General features: G+C 40.2%; 1 protein-coding gene across 1 annotated transcript in view; it reads right to left on the reverse strand.

Moving 5' to 3' along the window:
- The window catches only part of LOC124555130, a 161,898-nt gene that overhangs the window by 11,729 nt on the left and 135,642 nt on the right, over positions 1-14,527 (reverse strand). The window contains exon 7 of the mRNA XM_047128942.1: positions 498-722. Coding sequence (XP_046984898.1) covers positions 712-722 — 11 coding nt within the window. The 3' untranslated portion in view covers positions 498-711. The remainder of the gene's footprint in view (positions 1-497; positions 723-14,527) is intronic.

Below are 14,527 nucleotides of genomic sequence, written 5' to 3' on the forward strand. Positions count from 1 at the left end.
CTTAGGAAGTCTTTTCTGGCTTGAGTAAAGCCTCATATAAATGTGAAACATGTAAAATAAACAGTTCAGATAAGAAAAGAATAGAAGTTTTTGAAATAAGATGGTGCAAAAGAATGCTGTAGATTAGATGGGTAAATCGAATACCCAAGGAGAAAGTAGACAGAAACTGGGGAAGAAAAATATTTATGGCACAACTTGATTAAAAGAAAGGATTTGTCAGTAGGTCCCAACCTGGGACACAAACAAATTGTCAGTTTGTTATTGGAGGGAAGTACGGTGGGTAAAAACTGTACAGGGATACGATGGCTCAAATATGTGGCTGGAAGACAGCCGTTTCCAACTGGAATGTGTCTTCAGGATGTCATACTGATAAGCAGTGGCATTAAAGCACTGTCCCATTCTGTACCACTTCTTGGTATGCTCTATATTTAGGAACCCATTGCCAAACACACAGTGTGAATTGCAGGGCAATCTAACAGGTGTAGATCTTTTGTTACCTGAGATTGACGAGCTTTTCTGGAAACTTTTCAAACGGCACTCCAGCGACAACGGAATAATCGAATGTCAGGCAGCGCACACCTGACAATTCGAGGATGCTGCTCACACCCGGTTGCAGCCTCGCAAAAGCCATATTTTCCATTCGAAGCGTGTGAAGTCGCGGCAGCCCGACGAGGTAGGGGAACAGGGCCCCGCCGAGTGTTCTGCAATCTGTCACGTCCAATCTGAAACAAACCACGAGTGTGCTGTCGTTTATTTGGGGACAAGCTGGTGGAGAAAATTGTAATGGATTTTACTTCCAGTTGTTGCCAGCAAAACAGAGAATCTTTGATGGAAATCAAAAAATTATGAATATCTTCAAGTAAAAGCAATTAAACTCCAATACAATGTATCGGTTTAGTGCATAAGTTCGTAGCATTTTTCCATAAGTTTAATAAACACAAAAGACACACATAACAGTCTTTAGTCGTCAATAATATGATCTCCATCACTATTTACAACGTCTGGGGTAACATTTCAGTTCTGCAGCAGTAGAAATCATTTGGTTTTGAGGCAAAGAACCTGTTGAGCCATGTTTGAAGCACATTTTCATCCAGAAATGAATTTTCTTTAAGGTTGTTTGATAGAGAGTAGAAAAGGTGAAAACTGAGGGTGCAAGATCAGATGGGTGTGGTGTGACTTCCCAATCCAATTCCTGTCAGTCTAGCAGAATGCAGGCATGCATTATTGTGGAGCAGCATCACTTGACCCCATCTTCCTTGTCACTGTTCTCAGATTACATCTGCAAGATGTGTCAGTTTTTGACAGTTATCGTCAGCAGTGACTGTTACACCTCGGGGAAGTACACCCCTCCGTTGCCGTTCCACCAGATGCATAAAATTATTTTTTGTGGATGTGCACAGGTCTTTACGCAGGGAGTTGCTGCTTAATTTGGGCTCAGCCTCATTTCTTTTCCTTATGTTATCATAAAGGAACCTTTTCTCACCACTAGTCACGATACAGGATAGGAATGGTCAGTGTTGTTCACGAGCCAGTGGACGATAAATAAGCAGAGACGCACATATGGCTACCCACTGATTTTTGTGATTTTGGCTTGGACCATGTGGTATCCATGCAGCCAATTTTTGAACCTTCCCCCCTGCATGCAAATATCATATGATGGTGAAATGATCATAGTTCATCACATTTGGCAGTCCTCAAGAACACCAACCTGGATCATTGTGGATTCAAGCATCTGAATGATCATCATCAAACCCTGAAGGTCTTCCTGAATGTGGAGAGTACTAATAAGAAAATGATACTCTCTAAGGACAGGCATAGGGCAAAATGTCTTCTTGTACTTTAACATATGTATCTCCAACAATATGACAGCTAAAATACTAAAACTTGAGGCTATTATGTACAACATAATGCTTGATATTCTGTGCAGTTTTTGGTTGACAATGCATGATGACAAACATCTTATAAGGATTTTATTTTTCAATTACCATTGTTTAGCCGGCCGCAGTGGCCATGCGGTTCTAGGTGCTTCAGTCCGGAACCGCGTGACTGCTATGGTCGCAGGCTCGAATCCTGCCTCGGGCATGGATGTGTGTGATGTGCTTAGGTTAGTTAGGTTTAAGTAGTTCTAAGTTCTAGGGGACTGATGACCTCGGATGTTAAGTCCCATAGTGCTCAGAGCTATTTGAACCATTTTGAACCATTATTTCTATAACCTTTTCTCATAAACTACTCGAGCAATAAAAGTGGAATTTCACAGTTTACATCTACATAAGTGGCTAATAAAATGTGTGGAACCGATTTTTGTTTAAGGTCGTAGTTGCTTTGAAATTAATTTTTCAGTTTTGTGTTACCAGGGACTGCTCTATATTTCTCAAATTTTAAAGGAGAACTTTTCTCAGAGAAAATATAATGGAAAACTGCTGAGCAGGATTATTCAGTAATCTTAAGAACTACAGCAAATATCAGAATGTTAGCTTTTACAGTTCCTGAGAAAAAGGTACATTATAGCTAAGAAAAGTCAGTTTATGGCAATTGACATTTAAACTTTTTATTTAAATTTTTGACAATATTGGTGTACATCTAGTGACTAATGATGTCCATGTCCTGAATCTTTTTTTTCTTCCTCATCTTCCTGGAGTAGCTGGCACGTCTCATGCACACATGACAGCCGAATGCAGCATCTCGCTGTGTGTATGCGTGTGTGTGTGTGTGTGTGTGTGTGTGTGTGTGTGGGAGGGGGGGGAGGGGGGGGGGCGGTTGGGTGGGCCTGTCTGCAACTTACGTGTCGTGTCTTCTTTAAGGCGAATCGCAATCTGTCTTTTTCTACATTGTTGATACTTCAAATTTTGCATTTTTCTTTCTGCTGCCTAAGCTTTCTCCAGTAATGCTTCATCAATGCTTGTGTGCGTCTCGAGTGTGAATGCACCTGGATGGAAGGCCGGTCTCTGCATGCGCTTAACCTTACCTGCATTTCTACTATCGAATGCTAGACAGACGTCACATGCAGGGAATTTCACAACAATTGAGGATACAAATAGTGTTTTTGGACAACGCATCCAAACAAGGTGATTCTAGTTCTCATTTACATTCTGTGTTTTCCCGTGTACACATTTTTTCAGCAGTTCAGGATTGGCTAGATACCTGAAAGTTAGTTTTATAGCATCTAAAACAGCAAGTGGCAAACGATGTTTGTTAGTGTATGGCTTTCCACTGGCTTCTGCCTGAAGATATTTGCATCACTATATGTCACAAAGGGAATGTTGAGGATCACCATCTGTGGAAAGTCTATGAAAGAATTTGCCCACATGACTTGCACATTGTTTCCACACTACGAAGTTACCCCCGATGGGTTTTTTGTAAGTGTGAACTTCCTTCTAATTTCTTGCCTTTCATTTCTTTCTTCAATTAGAGTAGTCTACCCCCCATTCACTTTTGAATATGCCACGCACAGTCCAGGTTTTCAAATTTAGTTTTTGTGAGCCATAACAATTGCTCTCTCAAACAGTCTTAAAAGCACTGGAAGGTCCATTACCTAGAAACTTCACATAACTAACACCATATTTTTCAACTGACCTCTGGAATATTAGTTTTGTCCCCGCTGCTTCCATTCCACCACTTAGCCCCAAGTTTCTTGCTGCATACTTTCTTATGCTCCTGCTGCCACCTTTCTTCTTCACTGCCATCATTGTTCTTTCTTGTGTCACACTGAGAGCAATACTTGCTCATTACTTGGAAGACTAAGATTTTCCCTGTATCTACACTAATGACATGTTACACCACGATGTAGTGTATTGCCCCTTTTCATCCAGGTTTCATCACAAGAGACTCACAATGTCTTTTTCCCCTTCATTGTTAATGTCTACAGCTTCCTCAATAGCTGCTTTCATATCCTTGCACTCAACTCCAAGAGTACTGAAAAGTGTTCTGTTGTAATCACTGATCCTAGATACTAGTGCAGGCAAGTTCAAAAATGGTTTAAATGGCTCTGAGCACTATAGGACTTAACAGCTGAGGTCATCAGTCGCCTAGAACTTAGAACTACTTAAGCCTAACTAACCTAAGGACATCACACACATCCATGCCCGAGGCAGGATTCGAACCTGCGACCGTAGCAGTTGCGCGGTTCCCGACTGAAGCGCCTAGAACTGCTCGGCCACACCGGCCGGCAGGCAAGTTCATCAAGCCACAAAACAGATTTGTGCCTTCTCTGCCTACACCTAAGCATCTCATGCCACAACTCAATCTTGTATTCACCTCATACATCTTCCCGTGGAGAGCAGAAGTCTTGAACTGAACAGCGTACTTACAAACTTTACACTTTATTATTATCAATTACTTAAAATGATAATATGGTCACTGTCACCGTACAGTGCCCACAGTTACCATATGCACGTGAAACAATCATATAGGCAGGTATTTCTAAATCCACTGGGAAACTCATCTTTGGCACAGCATCATCATCCTCGATGAACTCGGTGACTCTGTCGAAAATTGTACTACACCCTTTGGAATAGCGTCTGCAGCACTGTTATTTAAATTTCCTGTACCTTTTACAGGTGAAATTTGACGTTTCCTCACTTTATTGAATATGCATCCACTAATAGAATGTTGTCTACTCCCGGGGCCTTGTTTCGACTCAGGTCTTTCAGTGCTCTGTCAAACACTTCGTGCAGTATCGTATCTCCCATTTCATCTTCATCTACATCCTCTTCCATTTCCATAATATTGTCCTCACGAACATCGCCCCTGTATAGACCCTCTATATACTCCTTCCACCTTCCTGCTTTCCCTTCTTTGCTTAGAACTGGGTTTCCATCTGAGCTCTTGATATTCATACAAGTCGTTCTCTTTTCTCCAAAGGTATCTTTAATTTTCCTGTAGGCAGTATCTATCTTACCCTTCGTGAGACAAGCCTCTACATCCTTACATTTGTCCTCTAGCCATCCCTGCTTAGCCATTTTGCACTTCCTGTCGATCTCATTTTTGAGACGTTTGTATTCCTTTTTGCCTGCTTCACTTACTGCATTTTTATATTTTCTCCTGTCATCAATTAAATTCAATATTTCTTCTGTTATCCAAGGATTTCTACTAGCCCTCGGCTTTTTACCTACTTGATCCCCTGCTGCCTTCTCTATGTCATCTCTCAAAGCTACCCATTCTTCTTCTACTGTATTTCTTTCCCCCATTCCTGTCAATTGTTCTCTTATGCTCTCCCTGAAACTCTGTACAACCTCTGGTTCTTTCAGTTTATCCAGGTCCCATCTCCTTAAATTCCCATCTTTTTTGCAGTTTCTTCAGTTTTAATCTACAGTTCATAGCCAATAGATTGTGGTCAGAGTCCACATCTGCCCCTGGAAATGTCTTTGAGATTTAGGAACCAGGTTTTAAATTGTGTCTTACCTTTATATAATCTATCTGAAACCTTTTAGTATCTCCAGGGTTCTTCCATGTATACAACCTTCTTTCATGATTCTTGAACCAAGTGTTAGCTATGATTAAGTTATGCTCTGTGAAAAATTCTACCAGGTGGCTTCCTCTTTCATTTCTTAGCCCCAATCCATATTCACCTACTACGTGGAGGAGTACAAGGACAAATTATCGATTTTTCCTTTTTTGTAAGTGAAGTACTCACAGTGAAATGTATTCCTTGGTACTATTTGTGTATAGACATTCTGACAAACATTAATTATAAAGGGCAATCAAAAAGTTCCCATTCGAAGGCCGTACAGTCTGGGATTGCAATCGCGCAAAATGGCTGTGAGCACTGAGGCAATCCTCCCACCTACACACCAAGTCGAAGGCACCTGCTCGGAAGAACACCGTGTCCTACTACGCAGAGAAGTCCGTAACTGCCTGCCGCACACCTTCGTCCGGCAGGAATTGTCGACCCTTCGGGGACTTTTTTAAGGGACCGCCGGCAGGATAATCGAACAGGGAGAAATTGGGACTGAAGGGCAGGTGCTCGAGTGTCTCCCACTTATCTCTAATGGGTGAAGCCAACCTCCTAGATCAGCTGGCGTCTCGTGTCAAACTGTCACAGGCACGGAAGTTGGTGTACGATTCCTGAACTGTGGTTTTCAACAGATGTGCTGCCCGAAACACATTCTCTGTTCTCTGACTGGTGTTTGTCCTTCAGTAGCTGAGAAAAGAACAGCAGCACATTGGTCCAGTTTGGACACATTTGGTACTAATATTGCCACGGCACACTTTTTCCGCACACGTGTCAGGAAGACACGAATGCCTCAGTAAGCTGTCCCTACACATCAGAGCTCATATATCACCGTCGGACATGTGCTGTGTCGCATATACACTACAACAGTGCCCTCGAACAGAAACTTTTTGATAACTTCTTCTGCAGTGACAGTGGTAGCGGAGGTACCTTCCACTGCAAACTATAAGGTGTCTTGCAGATTGCAGATGTAGAAATGACTTTACAGAGATCTGATTTGCTCGAATAGTTTGATTATTGTAAGAAATGTGAAAGTAAGACGAGCTTCTCACTTTGTATCTTCACTCGTCTGGGAAATTACACTGCTTTCCATTAAAACTGCAACATCAGGAATCTGGCCATTAAAACTGCAACATCAGGAAAGAAAACAAATACCACTTTTCTTATTGTGGGTCTGCAGTATAGTAAGAACATACACTATTATATTTTAGGTGATTTGAGGGAATACATTTAGTAGGGAGGCGTCACCTCAGGTAGCATCAGCGGCTCGACTCTGACCTGGCCGTACATCGAGCTGGCTCAATGAGGAGAAAATGCCGAGTGCCATAACTTAAACTTTGCACAGTGCAAGAGGAGTCAAAATAAGCTAACACATGTCTAAGCTTATTCGGGAAAACAACAGTCAAAGTTTTTTAGCTACTTTACGTGTGTGTCTTTTAGAGCACAGTAATATCAGGTGAAATGGTGTCACAATGGCTAGTGATGCAGCCTCTCAGTTTTGTGCCCCACGTTCAAAACCCAATTACTGCTTTTATTTATTTATTTATTTCTTTTATTTATTTTACATTTATCTACCCATGTCCATAGAAGATTACTACATGATGTTTCTTATCAAGTTAAGTATACAAGGGCATTATACTAATTGTAAAATTATGACTGTGTTTCACAATAAGTGTCATGCATTTATTATATAGTATATGTGTGTACAATATTTTCAGGCGTTACAATCCTTTTAAATGCCCACATTCTTATATTTCGTTCTTATATCAGTCCTTATATTAATTCTTATATTTTATTCTTACATATGCTCTGTGCCAGAGGTCATCAGTCACAGTGGTGGCACGATATTCTCTCAGCAGCCTGTGGTCAAATTTATGAAACAGACTAGAGGTGCGGAGAACTCACTGGCCACGGCAACAGCTGACCGCCCTCTGGATTGAGGTGATTCGGTTTGCGCATTATGTTGTCAGAAGATGTTCCAGAGACCTCAAAAGTCATGTCACAGGTCAGAAAAGTAAGAAATTAACAGACGTAATCTTGTTATGTACTTGAGGCCACCTCGTACTATTGCGCCAGGTGTCAGGCTTGAACGAGTACCACAAATGTTATCTTGCAATGCTTCTTCCTCCTCTCGACCTCCACATGTTGATGCGTGTATCTTCAAGTGTGCTCAGAATGGGGACTTTTATGGAAAAATGATGCGGTTTCACTCCTGTGACCACTGTCCTTGTCAGACACACTGCTACCGACACATCTCTCACCGCGTCAACGTCAAGGGAAGCCGCGACGACAATTACCGTGTCGTGACATTCCAGAGACCTCAAAAGTCATGTCACAGATCAGAAAAGTAAGAAATTAACAGACGTGATCTTGTGCCCCCTACACTGTCCCACTATCTACGTCGTGTACTCATCCTGCTGCAAATGACCCGTAAACCGACTCGGCAGACGTGATGTGGCTCTACGACCCTGCGAGGCTGAGGAAGCAATAAATCTGTCCTCTCGGACATTATCATTGCAGACATAGTGTAATGGTACTTTGACTTCCGCGCCTCCGCCAATACAAAGATATAATTTACGATCGCGCACGCAGAAGAGAGCTGCGCCAGCGACCGATTTTTATAAATAATTTTGTTCGTCTTTTTAGTTTTGCGTAGGTTTTTGTTTTTAAGAACTAATTGAGGACTCTCTCTCTTGTCTTGATACGAAAGACGTGTATTTTTCAGCGATGTGTTGAATGTGCTTTTGGGTGGAAATTAAAATTAAAATTACATGACAAAGCGAGGTTGTTTCAATAGTGATTCGAGGGAGTTATCATCAAATTTGTAAACTGATCATGACAGTGGCAACTTGAAGAAGTTTTCAACAGACGGAGAAAAGTGAAAGACGGGTCGTCCTACAAGAGAAATTAGGAGGACAGCCATGAAGACTACATTGTAATTAATACTGCGTGTCTAACAAGATTATAAGGTAAATTTCAATTAGTTTCTGATGCTATTTCCGTACAGTCGCTTTTTGTAGTGTTGCCGACCCGGTCTGCCATGCACGGTCAAATTACAGCGCGATCTCAATCAATAATACAAAGTCCGCCCTATCCGTAACTGAAACCACCAAAATTCCAAACCCAATCAGATTTTCTATTTTCTATTTTTCACGGCAGAACCCCGAGGAGAAGGGTACACTACAATTGGCGTCTTGGTGACAGGACTTGCTATCTTCACATTTGATACAAGTGCAGTTATTATAAATTTTGGACATTTTGTCTAATTTTAACCACTTAATAGCATCAGAAAATGAATTTGGACTAAGTCCCGTTCATTTCAATTGTAATGTTACATGCATGAAATTTACAACAATATTGGTTTCCCTGTTATTAATTTGTGTTAATTTTCATTTTCATGCTGAGGAAATTAATTTGGTAAAATTTTCAGTTTATCCAGGTCCCATCTCCTTAAATTCCCATCTTTTTTGCAGTTTCTTCAGTTTTAATCTACAGTTCATAGCCAATAGATTGTGGTCAGAGTCCACATCTGCCCCTGGAAATGTCTTTGAGATTTAGGAACCAGGTTTTAAATTGTGTCTTACCTTTATATAATCTATCTGAAACCTTTTAGTATCTCCAGGGTTCTTCCATGTATACAACCTTCTTTCATGATTCTTGAACCAAGTGTTAGCTATGATTAAGTTATGCTCTGTGAAAAATTCTACCAGGTGGCTTCCTCTTTCATTTCTTAGCCCCAATCCATATTCACCTACTACGTGGAGGAGTACAAGGACAAATTATCGATTTTTCCTTTTTTGTAAGTGAAGTACTCACAGTGAAATGTATTCCTTGGTACTATTTGTGTATAGACATTCTGACAAACATTAATTATAAAGGGCAATCAAAAAGTTCCCATTCGAAGGCCGTACAGTCTGGGATTGCAATCGCGCAAAATGGCTGTGAGCACTGAGGCAATCCTCCCACCTACACACCAAGTCGAAGGCACCTGCTCGGAAGAACACCGTGTCCTACTACGCAGAGAAGTCCGTAACTGCCTGCCGCACACCTTCGTCCGGCAGGAATTGTCGACCCTTCGGGGACTTTTTTAAGGGACCGCCGGCAGGATAATCGAACAGGGAGAAATTGGGACTGAAGGGCAGGTGCTCGAGTGTCTCCCACTTATCTCTAATGGGTGAAGCCAACCTCCTAGATCAGCTGGCGTCTCGTGTCAAACTGTCACAGGCACGGAAGTTGGTGTACGATTCCTGAACTGTGGTTTTCAACAGATGTGCTGCCCGAAACACATTCTCTGTTCTCTGACTGGTGTTTGTCCTTCAGCAGCTGAGAAAAGAACAGCAGCACATTGGTCCAGTTTGGACACATTTGGTACTAATATTGCCACGGCACACTTTTTCCGCACACGTGTCAGGAAGACACGAATGCCTCAGTAAGCTGTCCCTACACATCAGAGCTCATATATCACCGTCGGACATGTGCTGTGTCGCATATACACTACAACAGTGCCCTCGAACAGAAACTTTTTGATAACTTCTTCTGCAGTGACAGTGGTAGCGGAGGTACCTTCCACTGCAAACTATAAGGTGTCTTGCAGATTGCAGATGTAGAAATGACTTTACAGAGATCTGATTTGCTCGAATAGTTTGATTATTGTAAGAAATGTGAAAGTAAGACGAGCTTCTCACTTTGTATCTTCACTCGTCTGGGAAATTACACTGCTTTCCATTAAAACTGCAACATCAGGAATCTGGCCATTAAAACTGCAACATCAGGAAAGAAAACAAATACCACTTTTCTTATTGTGGGTCTGCAGTATAGTAAGAACATACACTATTATATTTTAGGTGATTTGAGGGAATACATTTAGTAGGGAGGCGTCACCTCAGGTAGCATCAGCGGCTCGACTCTGACCTGGCCGTACATCGAGCTGGCTCAATGAGGAGAAAATGCCGAGTGCCATAACTTAAACTTTGCACAGTGCAAGAGGAGTCAAAATAAGCTAACACATGTCTAAGCTTATTCGGGAAAACAACAGTCAAAGTTTTTTAGCTACTTTACGTGTGTGTCTTTTAGAGCACAGTAATATCAGGTGAAATGGTGTCACAATGGCTAGTGATGCAGCCTCTCAGTTTTGTGCCCCACGTTCAAAACCCAATTACTGCTTTTATTTATTTATTTATTTCTTTTATTTATTTTACATTTATCTACCCATGTCCATAGAAGATTACTACATGATGTTTCTTATCAAGTTAAGTATACAAGGGCATTATACTAATTGTAAAATTATGACTGTGTTTCACAATAAGTGTCATGCATTTATTATATAGTATATGTGTGTACAATATTTTCAGGCGTTACAATCCTTTTAAATGCCCACATTCTTATATTTCGTTCTTATATCAGTCCTTATATTAATTCTTATATTTTATTCTTACATATGCTCTGTGCCAGAGGTCATCAGTCACAGTGGTGGCACGATATTCTCTCAGCAGCCTGTGGTCAAATTTATGAAACAGACTAGAGGTGCGGAGAACTCACTGGCCACGGCAACAGCTGACCGCCCTCTGGATTGAGGTGATTCGGTTTGCGCATTATGTTGTCAGAAGATGTTCCAGAGACCTCAAAAGTCATGTCACAGGTCAGAAAAGTAAGAAATTAACAGACGTAATCTTGTTATGTACTTGAGGCCACCTCGTACTATTGCGCCAGGTGTCAGGCTTGAACGAGTACCACAAATGTTATCTTGCAATGCTTCTTCCTCCTCTCGACCTCCACATGTTGATGCGTGTATCTTCAAGTGTGCTCAGAATGGGGACTTTTATGGAAAAATGATGCGGTTTCACTCCTGTGACCACTGTCCTTGTCAGACACACTGCTACCGACACATCTCTCACCGCGTCAACGTCAAGGGAAGCCGCGACGACAATTGCCGTGTCGTGACATTCCAGAGACCTCAAAAGTCATGTCACAGATCAGAAAAGAAAGAAATTAACAGACGTGATCTTGTGCCCCCTACACTGTCCCACTATCTACGTCGTGTACTCATCCTGCTGCAAATGACCCGTAAACCGACTCGGCAGACGTGATGTGGCTCTACGACCCTGCGAGGCTGAGGAAGCGATAAATCTGTCCTCTCGGACATTATCATTGCAGACATAGTGTAATGGTACTTTGACTTCCGTGCCTCCGCCAATACAAAGATATAATTTACGATCGCGCACGCAGAAGAGAGCTGCGCCAGCGACCGATTTTTATAAATAATTTTGTTCGTCTTTTTAGTTTTGCGTAGGTTTTTGTTTTTAAGAACTAATTGAGGACTCTCTCTCTTGTCTTGATACGAAAGACGTGTATTTTTCAGCGATGTGTTGAATGTGCTTTTGGGTGGAAATTAAAATTAAAATTACATGACAAAGCGAGGTTGTTTCAATAGTGATTCGAGGGAGTTATCATCAAATTTGTAAACTGATCATGACAGTGGCAACTTGAAGAAGTTTTCAACAGACGGAGAAAAGTGAAAGACGGGTCGTCCTACAAGAGAAATTAGGAGGACAGCCATGAAGACTACATTGTAATTAATACTGCGTGTCTAACAAGATTATAAGGTAAATTTCAATTAGTTTCTGATGCTATTTCCGTACAGTCGCTTTTTGTAGTGTTGCCGACCCGGTCTGCCATGCACGGTCAAATTACAGCGCGATCTCAATCAATAATACAAAGTCCGCCCTATCCGTAACTGAAACCACCAAAATTCCAAACCCAATCAGATTTTCTATTTTCTATTTTTCACGGCAGAACCCCGAGGAGAAGGGTACACTACAATTGGCGTCTTGGTGACAGGACTTGCTATCTTCACATTTGATACAAGTGCAGTTATTATAAATTTTGGACATTTTGTCTAATTTTAACCACTTAATAGCATCAGAGAAAATGAATTTGGACTAAGTCCCGTTCATTTCAATTGTAATGTTACATGCATGAAATTTACAACAATATTGGTTTCCCTGTTATTAATTTGTGTTAATTTTCATTTTCATGCTGAGGAAATTAATTTGGTAAAAAAAAAAAAAAAAAAAAAAAAAAAAAAAAAAAAAGGAAAAGGATAACGTTCCATAAAATAATTTGCACGGACGCGAAAGAAAAATTTTGGATTGAAAACTGTATATTTGACGCTACATTTGCAACATAAGACTGAAGAAAAAAAAAAAAATTGGTGAGTACAGAAATTTACATTTTTTCCAGTTTCAAGCAGCCATCTGTACTCCCTTTATTCCGATCCATTTATTTCGAAATTATTTTTTCAAATTGTAGTTAAAATTGATTTACTACTATTATTGCAAATGATAAGTGAAGAGCATATTCACAGTCATTTATTTGTGAGAGGGAAATTTCAGTACCAGTTTAATAATTTAATTTCTAATTATAAATCATATAGAAATATCCATTTCCATAAGAGAAATTTCAGATTTCAACATATCATATTTAAATTTTTTTTTTTTTTTTTTTTTTTTTTTTGCCACTGGAAAATTTTATTTGCAATTAATTACGAAAATCGCAAGATGGACGCTAGACGCGTAGAAATTGTTTCCGCGGACGAGCTTTGTGAAAGTGACACATTGCAAAACATGTCCGACAGTCAAATGACAATTGAACATAATTGTGAGGATGTTCAAGACATAATTTTACCGGTTCGATTAAGACAACAACCCCTATATTTAAACAGATATACAGGCGAATGGAGAGTGAGTACTACGCGACAAAACATGACATTCACAATGTCAACTTCAGAACCAGACATCAATCAGTCACGAAAAAATGATGAAACTAAGACACAGGACTCTGACATGCTCAACCAGATTCTGAAGTTACTTGGTGACCAAAACAGAAAATTGACACTTTAGACAAAAGATTTGATGCTTTAGACGACAATTTAAAATGTGACATTGGGAAATTTGACACTAAATTCGATGAACTGACACGGGACATAAAACAAAATTCTGAAAAACAATCAAGACAAATTGCCGACTTGACAGAAACCAGCAGTAGTCTTGAAAGGAAATTTACTGACTTATCAGACAAGGTTACGAGACAATAAAAGGTATTTGTGGAATTCAGTGACGAGACAAGAACAGACTTACAATGATGTAATGAGAAATTGTTAACAGTAGTTTTTGAACAACAGAAAACCAGTACCCAAGTTGACGAATTACGACAGTCACACAATTCCGTAAAAACAAACCAAGAACACTTAGACCTGACGATTACAGACCTTTCAGACAGATTAAATGATGTAACATTGGAGCAGAAATCCTTACAGGAAAATTTAGAAGAACTTGAAGACAGAGCAGATGTAGCATCTTTGAAGAATGGCACAACTCTAGCAGAGAAACTTGTACATGAATGCAAATTATGTGATGATTATTTAGATGAGAAGTGTGAGACAATGACACAGATCATTTTAGATAAGACAAAGGAACAAGTAAAGGAAGAAACAGATAATATTCAGAAAGAGGTACGTAAACTTAAAGAAAATGTAATACCAAGTTCGTCAGTGATACCAAAACCCATAACAGGCAACCAAAACATAAATGAGAATCATAATAATGCTAGACCCAGCACACAGCCGAAAATAGAATTACCAATGAGTGATACAAATCCCAATGAACCATTTTCAATGCTACCACAAGATCAAAATTACTATCAGACATCACCACATACTATGCACAGGTTGACACAAAATGCAGGACCCATAATACCATCGGGAGTAGCTGATGAAACATTAGTACGACATGGATACTTTCAGACATTTTCATGTGATGAGAAAGACAAAGTGCATCCGATTGTTTTCATCCGCTCTTTTGATGGTATTTTCCTGAGACATTGGTTAGAAGCCAATAAAATTCGATATGTTACAAATTTGTTACGTGGAAGAGCAGCTAAGTGGGGAGCAGCAATGAAAAGACGATGTTAAACATTTAAACAGTTTGAACAAGCATTTCTTGAGGAATTCTGGTCGATCACAGAACAGCAAAGTTTAAAACGAGAAGTATACAATCCAGAAATTTACAACCCGAAGAAAGA

Source organism: Schistocerca americana, chromosome X (genome assembly GCF_021461395.2).
Source record: "Schistocerca americana isolate TAMUIC-IGC-003095 chromosome X, iqSchAmer2.1, whole genome shotgun sequence".
In the NCBI taxonomy this organism is placed as follows: Eukaryota; Metazoa; Arthropoda; class Insecta; order Orthoptera; family Acrididae; genus Schistocerca; species Schistocerca americana.